The 14,687-nt window shown below is 43.8% G+C and overlaps 1 protein-coding gene across 4 annotated transcripts in view; it reads left to right on the top strand.

Annotated features, from left to right (window-relative positions):
* Positions 1 to 14,687, top strand: part of LOC137371143 (arylsulfatase H-like) — a 45,299-nt gene that overhangs the window by 12,459 nt on the left and 18,153 nt on the right. For 3 of the 4 annotated variants that reach the window (XM_068033149.1, XM_068033147.1, XM_068033151.1), the window contains 6 exons: positions 1,029 to 1,100; positions 2,013 to 2,162; positions 7,366 to 7,487; positions 10,427 to 10,549; positions 11,706 to 12,129; positions 14,216 to 14,352. In XM_068033149.1, coding sequence (XP_067889250.1) covers positions 1,078 to 1,100; positions 2,013 to 2,162; positions 7,366 to 7,487; positions 10,427 to 10,549; positions 11,706 to 12,129; positions 14,216 to 14,352 — 979 coding nt within the window. In that variant the 5' untranslated portion in view covers positions 1,029 to 1,077. Of the gene's footprint in view, positions 1 to 1,028; positions 1,101 to 2,012; positions 2,163 to 6,576; positions 6,715 to 7,365; positions 7,488 to 10,426; positions 10,550 to 11,705; positions 12,130 to 14,215; positions 14,353 to 14,687 lie in introns of those variants that run through there. The other variant, XM_068033150.1, reaches the window with a different exon arrangement.

The following is a 14,687-nucleotide window of genomic DNA, read 5'->3' as shown; positions in this document are numbered from 1 at the left end:
TGTATAAAACACTAGTTAGACTACAGCGAGTGTACTGCTGATTGCCACATTACAGGAAGGATGTGGTGGTACTGAGGAGATTTATGAGGCGATGGATATGACTGGAGAGTTTTAGCTATTAGGAAAGATTGGATATTCTGGGGTTGTTTTCTTTGGAACAGAGAAACTTGAGGAGAGATTTAATTGAGGTAATATAATGAGGGTAGGGATAATATATAGATATAGAGTGGATAGGAAGGATCTATTTCCTTTAGCAGAGAGATCAATAACCAGGGGGCATAGATTTAAAATAATTGGCAGAAGGATTTGAGGAGAAATGTTTTCACCCAGAAGGTATTGATGCTCTGGAACTCTCTGCCTGAAAGGGTGGTCAAGGCAGAAACCTTCATCACGTACAGACTAAGAACTGGAAAGTGGGATTAGGCTGGATTAAAAAAAAAATTATGTGTTCATGGGATGGGACAAGGTCAGCATTTATTGCCCATCCCTAAATGCCCTTAAAAAGGTGATGATGAGCCACCTTCTTGAACCGCTGCAGTCCACGTGGTGTAGGTACACCCACAGTGCTGTTGAGGTTGGAGTTCCAGGATTTTGATCCAGTGACAGTGAAGGAATAGCAATATAGTTCCATGTCAGGATGGTGTGTGGCTTGAAGGGGATCTTGCAGGTGGTGTTTCCATGCATCTGCTAGCCTGGTCATATACGATGGGCTGAATGACCTCCTTCTGTGCCATAAGTTTCTGTGTTTCTAATTACTGCCATGCGGCTTCTATATATTACATACCATAACCAGGACTAACTTCAAGACTGCAGCCAAAGGGCAGTGCTCATGTAGTTGTTATACAGTAATTGGCTGTGCTCACATGGTCTGCAATATGAATTGAAACACTTGCTCAGGTTACTGACTTGTAATCACTCCCAGTTAGACATTACTCACCTCGTAATCTTATTGTATCTGTGAGCACTAATGTTTGTTGTAATAATTTTTGTGAATACTGAGTGATTAAAATTGTCTGTTTCTCCTTTAGAAGATTTGATTCGAACTACTTTTGTCTACGAGGGACAGAAGTTAGAATCATGGTCCTATGTATAAATCTTAAGTAAGTTTGTCAAGAACTGCATGGACTTTTTAAAGAAGAGTGATATCCGACTCGAAATGTTAATTCTGTTTCTCTCTCCACAGATGCTACCAGAGCTGCTGAGTATTTCCAGCACATTCTGTTTTTATTTCAGATTCCCAGCATCTGCAGTATTTTGCTTATTTTTGTATGGTAAATTGTGTTTCGAAGAATGTAGGGGAAACAATGTTTCCCATTTGAGGAATTTATTTGCCCTTGATTCACACAGGGGGTGTCAAAAGTAGCTTTTTTACACAAATTTCATGTATAAATGGTGTGGATTAAAAAAGGCTGCACACATTGTGAGGTTTTGGAGTGGATTCCGAGTATTGAAAGCACTGCCTGGAAATGCACCGAAAATCATGGGCTGAGCTCGTGTGATTTTGTGACATGGGAGAGGCTATGCGCAGGGAGCATGCAGTCAGAATATTCGGCCGGATGTGATATCGGTAATTGCGTTTAGATTTTATTACAAAGCTGTAGTATCTGTAGAACAAGGCGACATGGTCTCAAAATAAGACTGAGATGAGGAGGAATTCCTTTACTCAGTGGTGAATCTGTGGAATTCTCTACCCCAGAGGGCTGTGGAAGCTCAATCATTGAGCATGTTCAAGATAGAGATCAATAGATTTCTGGAAACTAATGACATCAAGGGATATGGGGATAGTGGGGAAAAATGGCGTAGAAGTAGATGATCAGCCACGATCTGTTTGAATGGTGGAGCAGACACGATAGGCCGAATGGCCTATTCCTACTCCTATTTCCTATGATCTTGAAATGGGTCATTGCTGAAATAGATACTTTTTAAGGTAGGATGTATTTATTGTGAAATGTGCTACTGCCTGTTGTGTACTTACCTTTATTCCATTTATTTTTTCCTCTCTATTTGTGCAGGAAAGTTGTGGCCAGTATATTGTGTTACAGCTCTACCCTGATGATTGGTATAACCTGCGCAGAGACAAACCTCCGGCCTAATATTGTACTAATTATGGCTGATGACCTCGGCATTGGGGACATTGGCTGCTATGGAAATAATACTATCAGGTAATGGGCTTTTGAGCTAGATTCCTTTTGCATGTGCTAAATTGCTTGTTTTATATTAGCATATGGAAATGCTGGCAGGAAAAGACCAGATGGTCTGTTAAATCTGCCTCACACTCATGATGCCGGGAGCATGCAACTAGACACTTCCCCTCCTCCTCCTCCACATCCATGTAACCTCCTGGGAGAAGCAAAATACCAGAGAAAAACTTAGAATCAATAATGGGGAAAGAAAAACTCTGGAGAACTCTTCTACAGTCAGAACCAGGCTGGGGAATCAGCGCGGCGCTAAATGTTTCCAAGGACAGTGATAAATTGATTTTTAAATATATCTTACTAAAACAAAAGTGCCTCCAAAGGTGAACTACAGAGAAATAGAACAATTTGCATTTTTGGCATGCTGTGTTGGCACTGCGTAATCTCAGATATTGCACACCCCACAGCTCTGGTATGATGCAAAGTTATACTCCCTGTCATTCCTGAACTAGCTGGCACGAATATTTTTCTACATCACAAAAAAGTACTTCACAGAATCACAAAATTATTACAGCATTGTATCTGCACCGGCTCTCCGAATGAGCAATTCATCTAGTGCCATTCCCCTAAATTCTCCCCATAACCTTGCACATTCTTCCTTTTCAGATTACAGTCTAATTCCCTTTTGAATGCCTCAATTGAACCTGCCTGCACCACACTCTTAGGCTGTGCATTTCGGATCTTAGCCACTTGCTGTGCTATTGTACATTGGCTGTAAAGTGCTTTGGGGCATCTGGTTGTTGTGAAAGGCGCTATATAAATGCAAACCTTCTGTTCTTTCTTTGCCAAATAAAATTTGACACCGAAGCGCATAAATAGATATTAGGGCAGGTAACCAAAAGCTTTGTCAAAGTTTTAACTAGTGTCCTAAATGAGGAAAGAGAGATACAGAGGCAAAGAGCTTTCGGGAGGGAATTCCAGAGCCTAGAACCCAGGAAGCTAAAGGCATTTCTGCCAATGGTGGGAGTGAAAGGATTTGTAGATGTGCAAGCGGCCAAAATTGGAGGAGCACAGAGATCTTGGAGGGTTGTAGGACTGGAGGAGTTTTCAGAGATAGGGAGGGGAGAGGACATGGAGGGATTTGAAAATCAGATGAGAATTTTAAAATCGTGGCCTTGTGTGTGTAAATTAATGTGACGAATATAATATAACCAGAGAATAAAACTCCCACTTCAATGCCTGAGCATCACAGTCATTACATGTAAACAGCAAATGCTGAAAATACTCAGCAGGTGTGACAGCATTTGCAGAGGGAGAAACATAGGCGGGGATTTAATGAGGAGGTGGTGGCCTCGCCCACCAGCTAGAAAGTAGGAGCGAGTCTGCCTCCACTGGCCCTGGAAGCTATGACGCTATTTTGCGTGGCTCAGGCAATTAATTATCTGAGGTCGTGGCTTCCACCCCACTGAGGCAGGATGTCCCGCCTCCAAGTGCTGTCGGCCAATCAGAGGGGTAACAGCTCTTTGGTCCCTGCAGCAGTTGCTACACCCAGCTAACAATGGAGGCTGGAGAAGAAGGTAAGTGAGGTCTGGACTTGCCAAGGCCACTGGGGCCTATTAGCTAGGCTCCAGCAAGGGAAGGAGGGGTGGGGGAGGGAGGGGGGGGGGGGTGGTGGTCAATCGTGAAAGTGGGAGTGGTCTTCCAGCATGGGCTTTCTCTGCTGCTCGGGGAGGGGGGAGAGGTGTCATCTGTGGGCACAGGCTGCAAAGAGGCCACCAGGTTTCATTGGGTGGCCTCCCAAGGTTGCCAAGTGCCCATCTGGTACCAGTGAAATACCAGCAGTGGGAGGAAGAGGCCGTTAAGTGGTCATTAATTGGCCTCAATTGGCCAAAGGATGGGCGAGTCACCCACTGCTGGTAAAATGCCAGCGGAGGCAGGAGGTAATGGGCATGGCACCCACCCACCGTCCCAATGATTCTATGTCATCCCCTAACCACTGCCACCAGCCCTCCCCCCCCCACAACCTCCCAGCCCACTCCCAAGGGTGAGGGTGGTGGTGGTGGTGGACGAAATGATGTAAAATTCTGGCCAGAGTTAACGTTTCAGGTCTGTGACCGTTCATCAGAACTCCCACAGTCATCACAACCTCAGTACTATTGCTTCTGCTGCACTGGTTTCTTTTCCTTTTTTGATGTCCCCTCTTGCCAGGACACCAGGGAGAGCTTCCCTTGCTATAAAGAGGCACCTGGCTATAGTTTGGCACTTCTTGTTGGTATCTAGCTTGGTGAGGTGCTGTTCTGTGGTGCTGTGTATTGATGCTTCACTGGACTACTAGTGTGACACTTCCCTGTAAGTTGACCTGGTTGTTTTACTGTTGACTTGTTTTTTAACCTTGTAGAGGATGCTGTTGTTGAGATTAGGGCTTTGGGCTATTAGGGACTTGGCTGGAGATTGCGCACATTCATTTTGATTAGGACTGTCTTGCAGGCCCCCACCTGCCAAGCATGAGGCATATTAATTTTGCCACATGGACATTAAATTTCAAACTGGTATTGAAGTGAAGAAAGGACTTGCTTTAAAAAATTGCCAGATTTTGGCTGGAAATAAATTTGCATATTAACAGACAGTGTTTGGAAGGACAAAGCAGCCATTCCCTGACACATTCAACCCACAATGGACTTTTGATCTTCAGATGTTGAAGGTGGGGAAGCTAGCATTCCAGTTTGACTGCTAAGATGGCCGAATACACAAACGGACATGGTCAAACCAGCTAGTCACATGACTAACCTGCTGGGCAACCTGAGTTTTTTGAATTTGCACAAACAGTTTGGGCAGAAAGCAGAATGCTCCTGGACTCAGAAGATCTCTCCTGGCTGGCTCACCACAGCCTTTCCTGTTGGCCTGCTTCCATCTCTTTCTCACAAGCCTCTTAATCCACTGAAGACCCCAAGAGAGAAAAGTCTCCTACAGCAAAGTTTAAGAAGAAATAAAAACAAAAAATGCTTGAAGTACTCAGCAGGTCTGGCAGCATCTGTGGAGTGAGAAGCAGAGTTAAGGTTTCAGGTCAGTGACCCTTCATCAGAGCTGGCAGAGGCTAGAAATGTAATAGGTTTTAAGCAAATAAAGCAGGGGTGGGACAAGAGATAACCAAAGAGAAGGTGTTGATAGGACAAGGTCACAGAATACACAGACCTTGTCCTATCAGCACCTTCTCTTTGGTTATCTCTTGCCCCCTCTCCCCCACCCCTCCCCCCCCGCCCCTTATATATGCCTACAACCCAGTACATTTCTAGCCTCTGCTAGTTCTCATGAAGGGTCACTGACCTGAAACGTTAACTCTGCTTCTCTGTCTACAATTGCTGCCAGACCTGCTGAGTATTTCCAGCATTTCTTGTTTTTACTTCAGATTTCCAGCATTTGCAGAATTTTGCTTTTTTTAAAGATTTAAGAATACTGGTCCCCAACGAAAAGCAGGATCTACCTTCAATCAAGGACTCTACAGTGAGTTTCAAGAACCGTAACAACAACTCTTCAGATATTGTCTCAAACTTTTCCACTTTATTTTTCTTCTGCTCTTTTCTGTCTCTATTTGCATGTGTGTATCGTGTATGCATGCTAGCGTGGGGCGCGTTGTGTATCCGTAGGCATTAACCGAATTAGAGTTTAAGTTTAATAAATTTCAACTTTTCTTCTTTAAAGCTATGAAAGCCTGTTTGTGCTGGTTTCTTTGCTTTATAATTAGAAAGCAATGAACAAGGATTCACCAAGGGGGAGCTAAAAAACACGGTGTGTTTAAAATTAAACCCTGTTGTGGTGAGACTAAGTGTAGGCTGAAAGGAACCCCTAGACCTCTTTCTAACCTGGTCGTAACAAAGACTCTTGGAATAGCAAGATTTTTTTATGAATCTTATCAGTGAGCACTCATGTTCCAGTGATTAAGGAGCTGTACTGTGCATTTTATATTTGTGATATGACACAGAATCACTCACTGCAGATATGCTCACAAAAATTTCACTGTGTAAAGGCTGCTTCTTGGTATTGCTAAAAGCTTTAAAATCAGTTCTGCATGTTTTACGATTTGGAATTTAAGGACACTAGAACCTATGGAAATAAAAGTCCATCAGGCTCAACTTGAGCATCCAGTTTTTGACCTTTTTCCTGCTTTAGGCTTGCATGTCTTGACTATTTCCTGAATCCAGTGCTGACACATTTTTTCCCTCTGAATGACGAACTTGACTTAATATTTTCTGTGCAACGTGGCAGTTTATTTTGTAAATTAATGATGTTCGTGTGGGAGAAGTTATCATTAGGCTCAAGCAACTATGACTTACAATTTACTGGGGGGGAGATTTTGACTTTTCGTGATAGTGTAAAGTGGGTGATAGTGAATTGACAGCCTGTTGTAACCACTTCTGATTTTTTTATTGCTATTGACTTCAAGAAAGGCAATCAAGCTTGATGGGGAACAATGAAGGGTCTTGAACTAGAAAAGAGACGGGTCAAACAATTCTTGGGGTAATAATAATATCATGTTCAGCCTGTGCAGGACAGCAACTAACCAAGCAAGAAGGATGCTGAGGTATGTTGTCAAATAAGTATATGCAAATATAGTGTTGGAAGCTGCATAGCTGCAGCTTGTGTATTTCTTTCAGCTCTGGTCATTGATACATAAGTAAGATATCTACACCCTGGAAATGATGCAGTCCAGGGGCACCAGGGTCATTCACAAAGCCAGGGGTATCTAGGTCATTCACAAAGCCAAGACACGCATTTCATTCACAGGGTCAGGGCCAGGGCCAGGAACCTCGATTACAAAACCAGGAGAAATGCCAACTCTTCCATTTTCTGAAAATAGAGACGTGCTGTCGAAGCTTTTCGTCTTGCACTCATCAGGACAATCCACAAGAATAACCAATTCCAGTAGTTTTTCCTCTTGGGTTGTTTTTATGCGAACTTGGAAATGCAGTTGGTGATCAGCAAAGTGGCATGCTTGATTGGATTGTCAAAATAAATTCAATGTTACCCCTACCTCACAGCCCTTAATTTCCACCTTGAACCATTATGGAGTGCGTGGAAAGGGGGCATTGGATGGAGGCAAGGCAGACCCCCAGAAGAGCAATTTAAAAAAAAAAGAATCAAAGTATATCGATCTTCAAACAGAAAAGTTGGCAGGGGCCACAGCAGAAATGAGATCATGTTAGTGCATTACTATAATTTTTCCTTTCAATAGAACTCCCAATATTGATAGTCTGGCAAAGGAAGGAGTGATGTTGACCCATCACATTGCTGCAGCTCCATTGTGTACGCCAAGCAGGGCAGCCTTTATGACGGGGAGGTACCCAATCCGCTCAGGTAAGAGAACATTTACAAGCGTAGAGCTACTGCCCCTCTTTTAGCCCCTGTCACACATGTGGAGTTTTACCTTGGCCAGAAACTTTCATTGAGAAGGAGGCCCCGCCCACCAGCCAAAGAGTCGGGGCTGAGCCTGCCTCCGCATGGCCTGATGAGCCAGCCTGGGATTTTTTGCTCCCCAGAACTTTAATTGGGCTTGGGTGGCACTTCCACCTCCTTCAGGCAGGAAGACCCACCTAATGGAGCTGCCGGTCAGTCAGCGGACCGGCAGCTATTAGTCCCAGCAGTGACACCGGGAGGGGTGGCCACCGCTGGGACTACCCCCAGCCATTGCTGGCAAGGTGAAAGATGGCCCGGAAGACAAGTAAGTTTTTAGGGCCTCGCCGGGGACAATTGGCTGGGTCCCGGTGAAGCAAGGAGGGCCGGTTAAGTGGGCAGGGGGAGTGTTGTGCGTTGGGGGCAGTTGGGGCTTCCGGGTCAGTGCTCTGCGGGGCACAGGATACCCGATCAGGAGAGCCCCCCAACAGCCTGCAAGAAGGCTGCCTGGTTTTACCAAGTAGGGTTTTTGTGACATTTGCCGTCCGGCCGCCAAGGGTAAGAACCCTCGACCATCACCCTCTGCCTCCTGCCACTAAGCCAATTTTGGATCCAATTTGCCAAATTGCCCTGGGTCCCATGGGCTCTTACTTTCTTAACTAATCTCCCATGCGGAACCTTATCAAAAGCCTCACTGAAGTCCATGTAGACTACATCAGCTGCTTTACCCTCATCTACACATCTAGTCACCGCCTCTCAAAATTCAATCGTTAGTTAGACACGATCTCCCCCTGACAAAGCCATGCTGACTATCCCTGATCTCTCCATGCCTCTCCAAGTGGAGATTAATCCTGTCCCTCAGAATTTTTTCCAATAGTTTCCCTACCACTGATGTTAGACTCATCAGCCGGTTTATCCCTACTACCCTTCTGGAATAATGGTACCACATTCACTGTCCTCCAATCCTCTGGTACCTCAAGGCCAGAGAGGGCCTTGAAAATTTGTGTCAGAGCCCCTGCTGTCTCCTCCCTTGCCTCACATAACAGCCTGGGGTACATCTCATCTGGGCCTGGGGATTTATTCACTTTTAAGCCTGCTAAAACAGCTAATACTTCCTCCCTTTCAATGCTAATGTGTTCAAGTAAATCACAACCCCCCCTCCCTGATCTCTACACCTACAACGTCCTTCTCCATAGTGAACACAGATGTAAAGTAATCATTTAAAACCTCACCTATGTCATCCGGCTCCACACACACATTGCCACTTTAGTCATAGAGTCATAGAGTAATACAGCACTGAAAACAGGCCCTTCGGCCCACCGAGTCTGTGCCGACCAACAACCACCTATTTATACTAATCCTACATTAATCCCATATTCCCTATCACTTCTCCACCATTCTCTGACCTACACTAGGGGCAATTTACAATGGCCAATTTACCTATCAACCTGCAAGTCTTTGGCTGTGGGAGGAAACCGGAGCACCCGGCGGAAACCCACGCGGTCACAGGGAGAACTTGCAAACTCCACACAGGCAGTACCCAGAATCGAACCCGGGTTGCTGGAGCTGTGAGGCTGCGGTGCTAACCACTGCGTCACTGTGCCGCCCAAAGGGGACTTTTGTCCCTAACGGGCCCCACTCTTTCCCTGGTTATCCTCTTGCCCTTAATATACTTATAAAGCGCCTTAGGATTTTCCTTTATCTTGCCCGCCAGTATTTTTTCATGTCCCCTCTTAGCTCTCCTTATTACTATTTTAAGTACCCCCTACACTTTCTATACTCCTCTAGTGCCTCTGCTGTTTTCAGCAATCCGAATCTGCCATAAGCCTCCTTTTTTTTCCTGATCCAATCCTATATATCCCTTGACATCCAGGGTTCCCTGGACTTGTTGATCCTACCCTTCACCTGAACGGGTACATGTTGGCTCTGAATCCTCACTATTTCCTCTTTGAATGACTCCCACTGGTCTGATGTAGACTTTCCTACAAGTAGCTGCTCCCAGTCCACTTTGGCCAGATCCTGTTTTATCATATTGAAATTGGCCTTCCCCCAATTCAGTCCCTTTATTTCCGGTCCATCTTTGTCCTTTTTCATAACTACTTTAAATCTTATAGACTTATGGCCACTATCTCCGAAATGCGCCCCACTGACACTTCGACCACTTGTCCAGCTTTATTCCCGAGGATTAGGTCCAGTACTGCCCCTTCTCTTGTAGGACTTTCTACGTACTGGCTCAAAAAGCTCTATATGCATTTTAAGAATTGATGCCCCCTTTAAGCCTTTTGCACTAAGATTATCCCAGTTGATATTGGCAAAGTTGAAATCCCCTACTATTCTTTCCCTATTATTTTTACACCTCTCTGAGATTTGCCTACATTTCTGCTCCTCTATCTCTCCCTGACTGTTTGGAGGTCTGTAGTACACTCCCAGCCAAAAGATTACCCCCTTTTTGTTTTTAAGTTCTACCCATTTGGCCTTATTTGAGGAACCCTCTAAGATTCCATCCACTGTCTTAGATAGCAGATCCATTTGTTAACAGGACTTGGTCTGATCAAACAAATACAGGTTTTTGCAGTGAACCTGTTGAGTCCTACTCAAACAATATAGCTCTAAAACCAAGCAAGGATAAATTTAAAGTTGCTAATGCTGGAGTTCCTATAGAAAAAGGCTAGTGATGTATACAGTAATGTAGATCTTAGGGAATAAATGTTGGCCAAGACATCAGGAGAACTCCCCTTGCTCTTCTTCGAATAGGATCTTTGCATCTACCTTGTCTTTATGGCTTAGTATGACACCTCATAGTGCCTTTATTCGTGACAACACCAAAAGGAATCAACCCAACCTTTAATCAAGAAAATAAAATAAACTGTAACTAAATTTGATTGTCTGAATCTCGATTTAAGGTATGGATAATGGTCACAGAGTGCGTGTCCTTTTGTTCACTGGCAGTTCTGGGGGTCTTCCTAAGAATGAAACAACCTTTGCAGCGATTTTGCAAAAACAAGGCTATGCCACTGGTATTGTAGGTATGTAGAATTTTAACTAATGTCATTGTTTGTACTTGGTTACATGAAATATTGTGAACTGGCCAATGAAAGGAATGTTATCAGATGAATATAAAAAGCTTTCAAGTGAAAGAGAATTTTCTGCGGGCATGTTACTGTAAAATTCATACTCTATGATGGTAAAATTGTCTTGCTATATTGTTTTTGATGTTTGTGTTTTCATCTGCTTTATGTACTTTCAGCTATTTTATGATATAAACAAATGATAGGGTCAGGGAAAGAGGATAGGATAAGTATTTATGGCACAAAATACTCTTACATTAATTACCCAGTCTGGTGATGTGAATGACCAGAGTAGGTCGCCCTATATTTGAGTTCAAGTTGGCTTTTCAGATTGGCCCCAATGCAGGAAATTGTACTCACAATTGCACTCTTGGACAGTGAGGAGATCTGAATTGATAAGCCTACAGACAAGGAAAATTCAGTCACTGAATTAATTGTGTCTCCAGTTACCAGGCAAGAGGTATTTGTTTTAACAGTCTGCTAAATATTTTTTCTATACTATATCCCATCCCCCAACTTTTCTATTCCCTTATGTGGTATTTAGGTCACCGCATTATAGGAAGGATGTGGAAGCTTTGGAAAGGGTGCAGAGGAGATTTACTAGGATGTTGCCTGGTATGGAGGGAAAGGCTGAGGGACTTGAGGTTGTTTTCGTTGGAGAGAAGGAGGAGGAGAGGTGACTTAATAGAGACATATAAGATAATCAGAGGGTTAGATAGGGTGGATAGTGAGAGTCTTTTTCCTCGGATGGTGATGGCAAACACGAGGGGACATAGCTTTAAGTTGAGGGGTGATAGATATAGGACAGATGTTAGAGATAGTTTCTTTACTCAGAGAGTAGTAGGGGCGTGGAACGCCCTGCCTGCAGCAGTAGTAGACTCGCCAACTTTAAGGGCATTTAAGTGGTCATTGGATAGAAATATGGATGAAAATGGAATAGTGTAGGTCAGATGGTTTCACTGGTCGGCGCAACATCAAGGGCCGAAGGGCCTGTACTGCACTGTAATGTTCTAATTCTAATCTAATTCTAATGTTAGGTATTTGAAGTGCATAGGAGGTATCATTAGAATTGCCTTAAACAATTAATTGAATGCTGCATGTGAACCTTTTACAGGGAAATGGCATCTGGGTGTAAATTGTGAATCCCGCAATGATTACTGTCATCACCCGCTTAGCCATGGGTTCGATTTCTACTATGGCACGCCTTTCACTAATGTCCACGATTGCAAGCCAGGAGAGGAGAGTGGCATTTTAGTTGACGTTCAAGTCGATTTGGGTCTGGCCACCAAAGCGCTTGTAGCGGGACTTTTGACGTTGCTTCTTTTGCGATGGACTGGCTTCGCCAATATTGGCTGGAAGACCATGGCATGGCTTGCAGTTTTTTGCTTTCTGTTCTTTGGAGCTTGGTATTCGGCTTTTGGTTTCCTGAGGCACTGGAACTGTCTGATCATGAGGAACTATGAAGTTGTTCAGCAGCCATCAAATTTTGAAACCCTCTCAACCAGAATGACAGAGGAAGCTCTTGCGTTCATTGAAAGGTATGAATCATTGCTCCAATACATAATGTGATGGAAGATGTTGGAAGGATGGGCCAACTGGCCTCTGATACTGCACCACCATTCTGATCTGAAGTCAGACAGTGTGAAGGTGGGAGGTCGTACATGTTGGTAGGAAAACTAAGGAATAAGCCACATACTGCTTGGAAAACAAGTCAAAATGGGATAGAGGAGCAAAGAGACCGAGGGTTACAGATACACAAACTGCTAAAAGTTGAGTTGCAGGTTAATAAGGGTATTTAAGAAAAAAAACAAAATACTGAGGTTTATTTCTAGGGGGATGACCGAACAGAAGTCTTCAAAATTACAAAGGGCTTAATAAGGGTAGATGAAGAGAAGAAGTTCCCACTTGTGGGGAGACCAAAAGTAGTGGCCATAAATATAAGATAGTCACTAATAAACCCAATGGGGAATTCAGGAAAAATTTTTTTAACCAGAGAGTCACAAGAAGGTGGAACTCAGTATTACAAACAGTAGTTGTGGCAAATAGTATAGATGCATTTAAGCAAGCAATGCTGATGGGGCTGGATGAAATGGGGTTGAGGAGGCTCGTGTGGAGTCTAAATGCCTGTATAGTCTAGTTTGATCAAATGATCTGTTCCTGCTGTAAGCATAGCTTGTAGTTACAGTATAAATGCAGCCGTAAAATCCCAGCATTCTTATTGCTCCCATTACTAAAATATCACTTTTTTATACTCTTTTTTTTTTTATTCGTTCAAGGGATGTGGGCATCACTGGCTCGGCCAGCATTAATTGTCCATCCCTAATTGCCCTTGAGAAGGTGGTGGTGAGCTGCCTTCTTGAATCGCTGCAGTTCATGTGGGGTAGGTACTACAACAGTGCTGTGAGGAAGGCAGTTCCAGGATTTTGATCCAGCAACAGTGAAGGAATGGCGATTATAGTTCCAAGTCAGGATGATGTGTGGCTTGGAGGGGGTGGTGTTCTCATGCATTTGCTGCCCTTGTCCTTCTAGGTGGTAGAGGTCGCGGGTTTGGAAGGTGCTGTCGAAGGAGCCCTGGTGCATTGCTGCAGTCAATCTTGTAGATGGTACACACTGTTGCCACTGTGCGTCGGTGGTGGAGGGAATGAATGTTTGTATATGGGGTGCGAATCAAGAGGGTTGCTTTGTCCTGGATGGTGTCGAGCTACTTGAGTGTTGTTGGAGCTGCATCCATCCAGGCAAGTGGGGAGTATTCCATTGCACTCCTGACTTGTGCCTTGTAGATGGTAGACAGGCTTTGGGGAGTCAGGAGATGAGTTACTTGCCGCAGGATTCCTAGCCTCTGACCTGCTCTTGTAGCCACAGTATTTATATGACTACTCCAGTTCAGTTTCTGGTCAATGGTAACCCCCAGGATGTTGATAGGGGATTCAGCAATTGTAATGCCGTTGAATGTCAAGGGTGATGGTTAGATTTTCTCTTGTTGGAGATGGTCATTGCCTGGCACTTGTGTGGCACGAATGTTACTTGCCACTTATCAGCCCAAACCTGGATATTGTCCAGATCTTGCTGCATTTCTGCACAGACTGCAACAGTATCTGAGGAGCCGTGAATATCATATTCTCTGTGTAGTTTTCAAGAATGTCTTAATTGAGGTCTTAATTTGTGGGGCACGAATAATCGGTGATTTGTATATGATCAAAATTGTTATTATCTCCCAATGTGTTTATATGCTGGTCCTGTTTGCAATCTCCATGTTAATGCTTTTAATGTAGCCTGCAGTTATTTAGCAGCATGACTAGATGCTGCTCAATATGTTTGTGAAGTTATTCTGTTTCTCTATAATGTAACATCCATTTATATATAACGTGATTAACTGCCTTCTGAAGTGGCCAAGCAAGCCACATGTGTTTGGACGATAAATGCCAGCCTTTCCAGTGATGCCCACATCCACATGAGGCAGTTTTTCTATGTGAGACGGTGTACATTATATGTGAAATTACAATTTCTGTTTAGAGGATTTAGCATTCACAACTATTTGATTTGTATCTTGGGCTTTTTATTGGAAAAACAAAACAACAGTATTGATCAAGTCATTCTAACACAATTATATAATTCAAATTTTAGAAACCAGAAGAAACCCTTTCTCCTTGTCATGTCATTGCTACATGTCCATACTCCTTTCTTTACACACAAGGCATTTATTGGAAAGAGTAAGCATGGCTCTTATGGAGACAATGTGGAGGAGATGGATTGGCATGTAGGTAAGTAGCTTCAGGGATAATGAGAGGGTAATGGATACATCAGGATAATATTCTTCAGGCATCAGTTCAGGTCAACTAAATGGTCACAAGCAACTGTGATGAGGAGAACTTATTGTGAGAACTTTTACTCAACTGCACGAGTCGTATTCCTAGTTCACATTTTAAAAAGAATAGGGGTGCATTTTCCCCAGACAGTATCTGGGACATTCCACAGGGAAGCCATTTTGAGAACTAGGGCTAATTTGCAGAAAACAAGCAGCCTAGACAAGCCGCCAGTTCTGGACGACCCCAGTATCAAGCGACCTGGCCAGCCTCTGGGTCAGAGGAACGAAGGT

Source organism: Heterodontus francisci, chromosome 6 (assembly GCF_036365525.1).
Source record: "Heterodontus francisci isolate sHetFra1 chromosome 6, sHetFra1.hap1, whole genome shotgun sequence".
NCBI lineage: Eukaryota > Metazoa > Chordata > Chondrichthyes > Heterodontiformes > Heterodontidae > Heterodontus > Heterodontus francisci.
The sequence above is the reverse complement of the archived record's forward strand: the minus strand, read 5'-3'. Positions and strand labels throughout refer to the sequence as shown.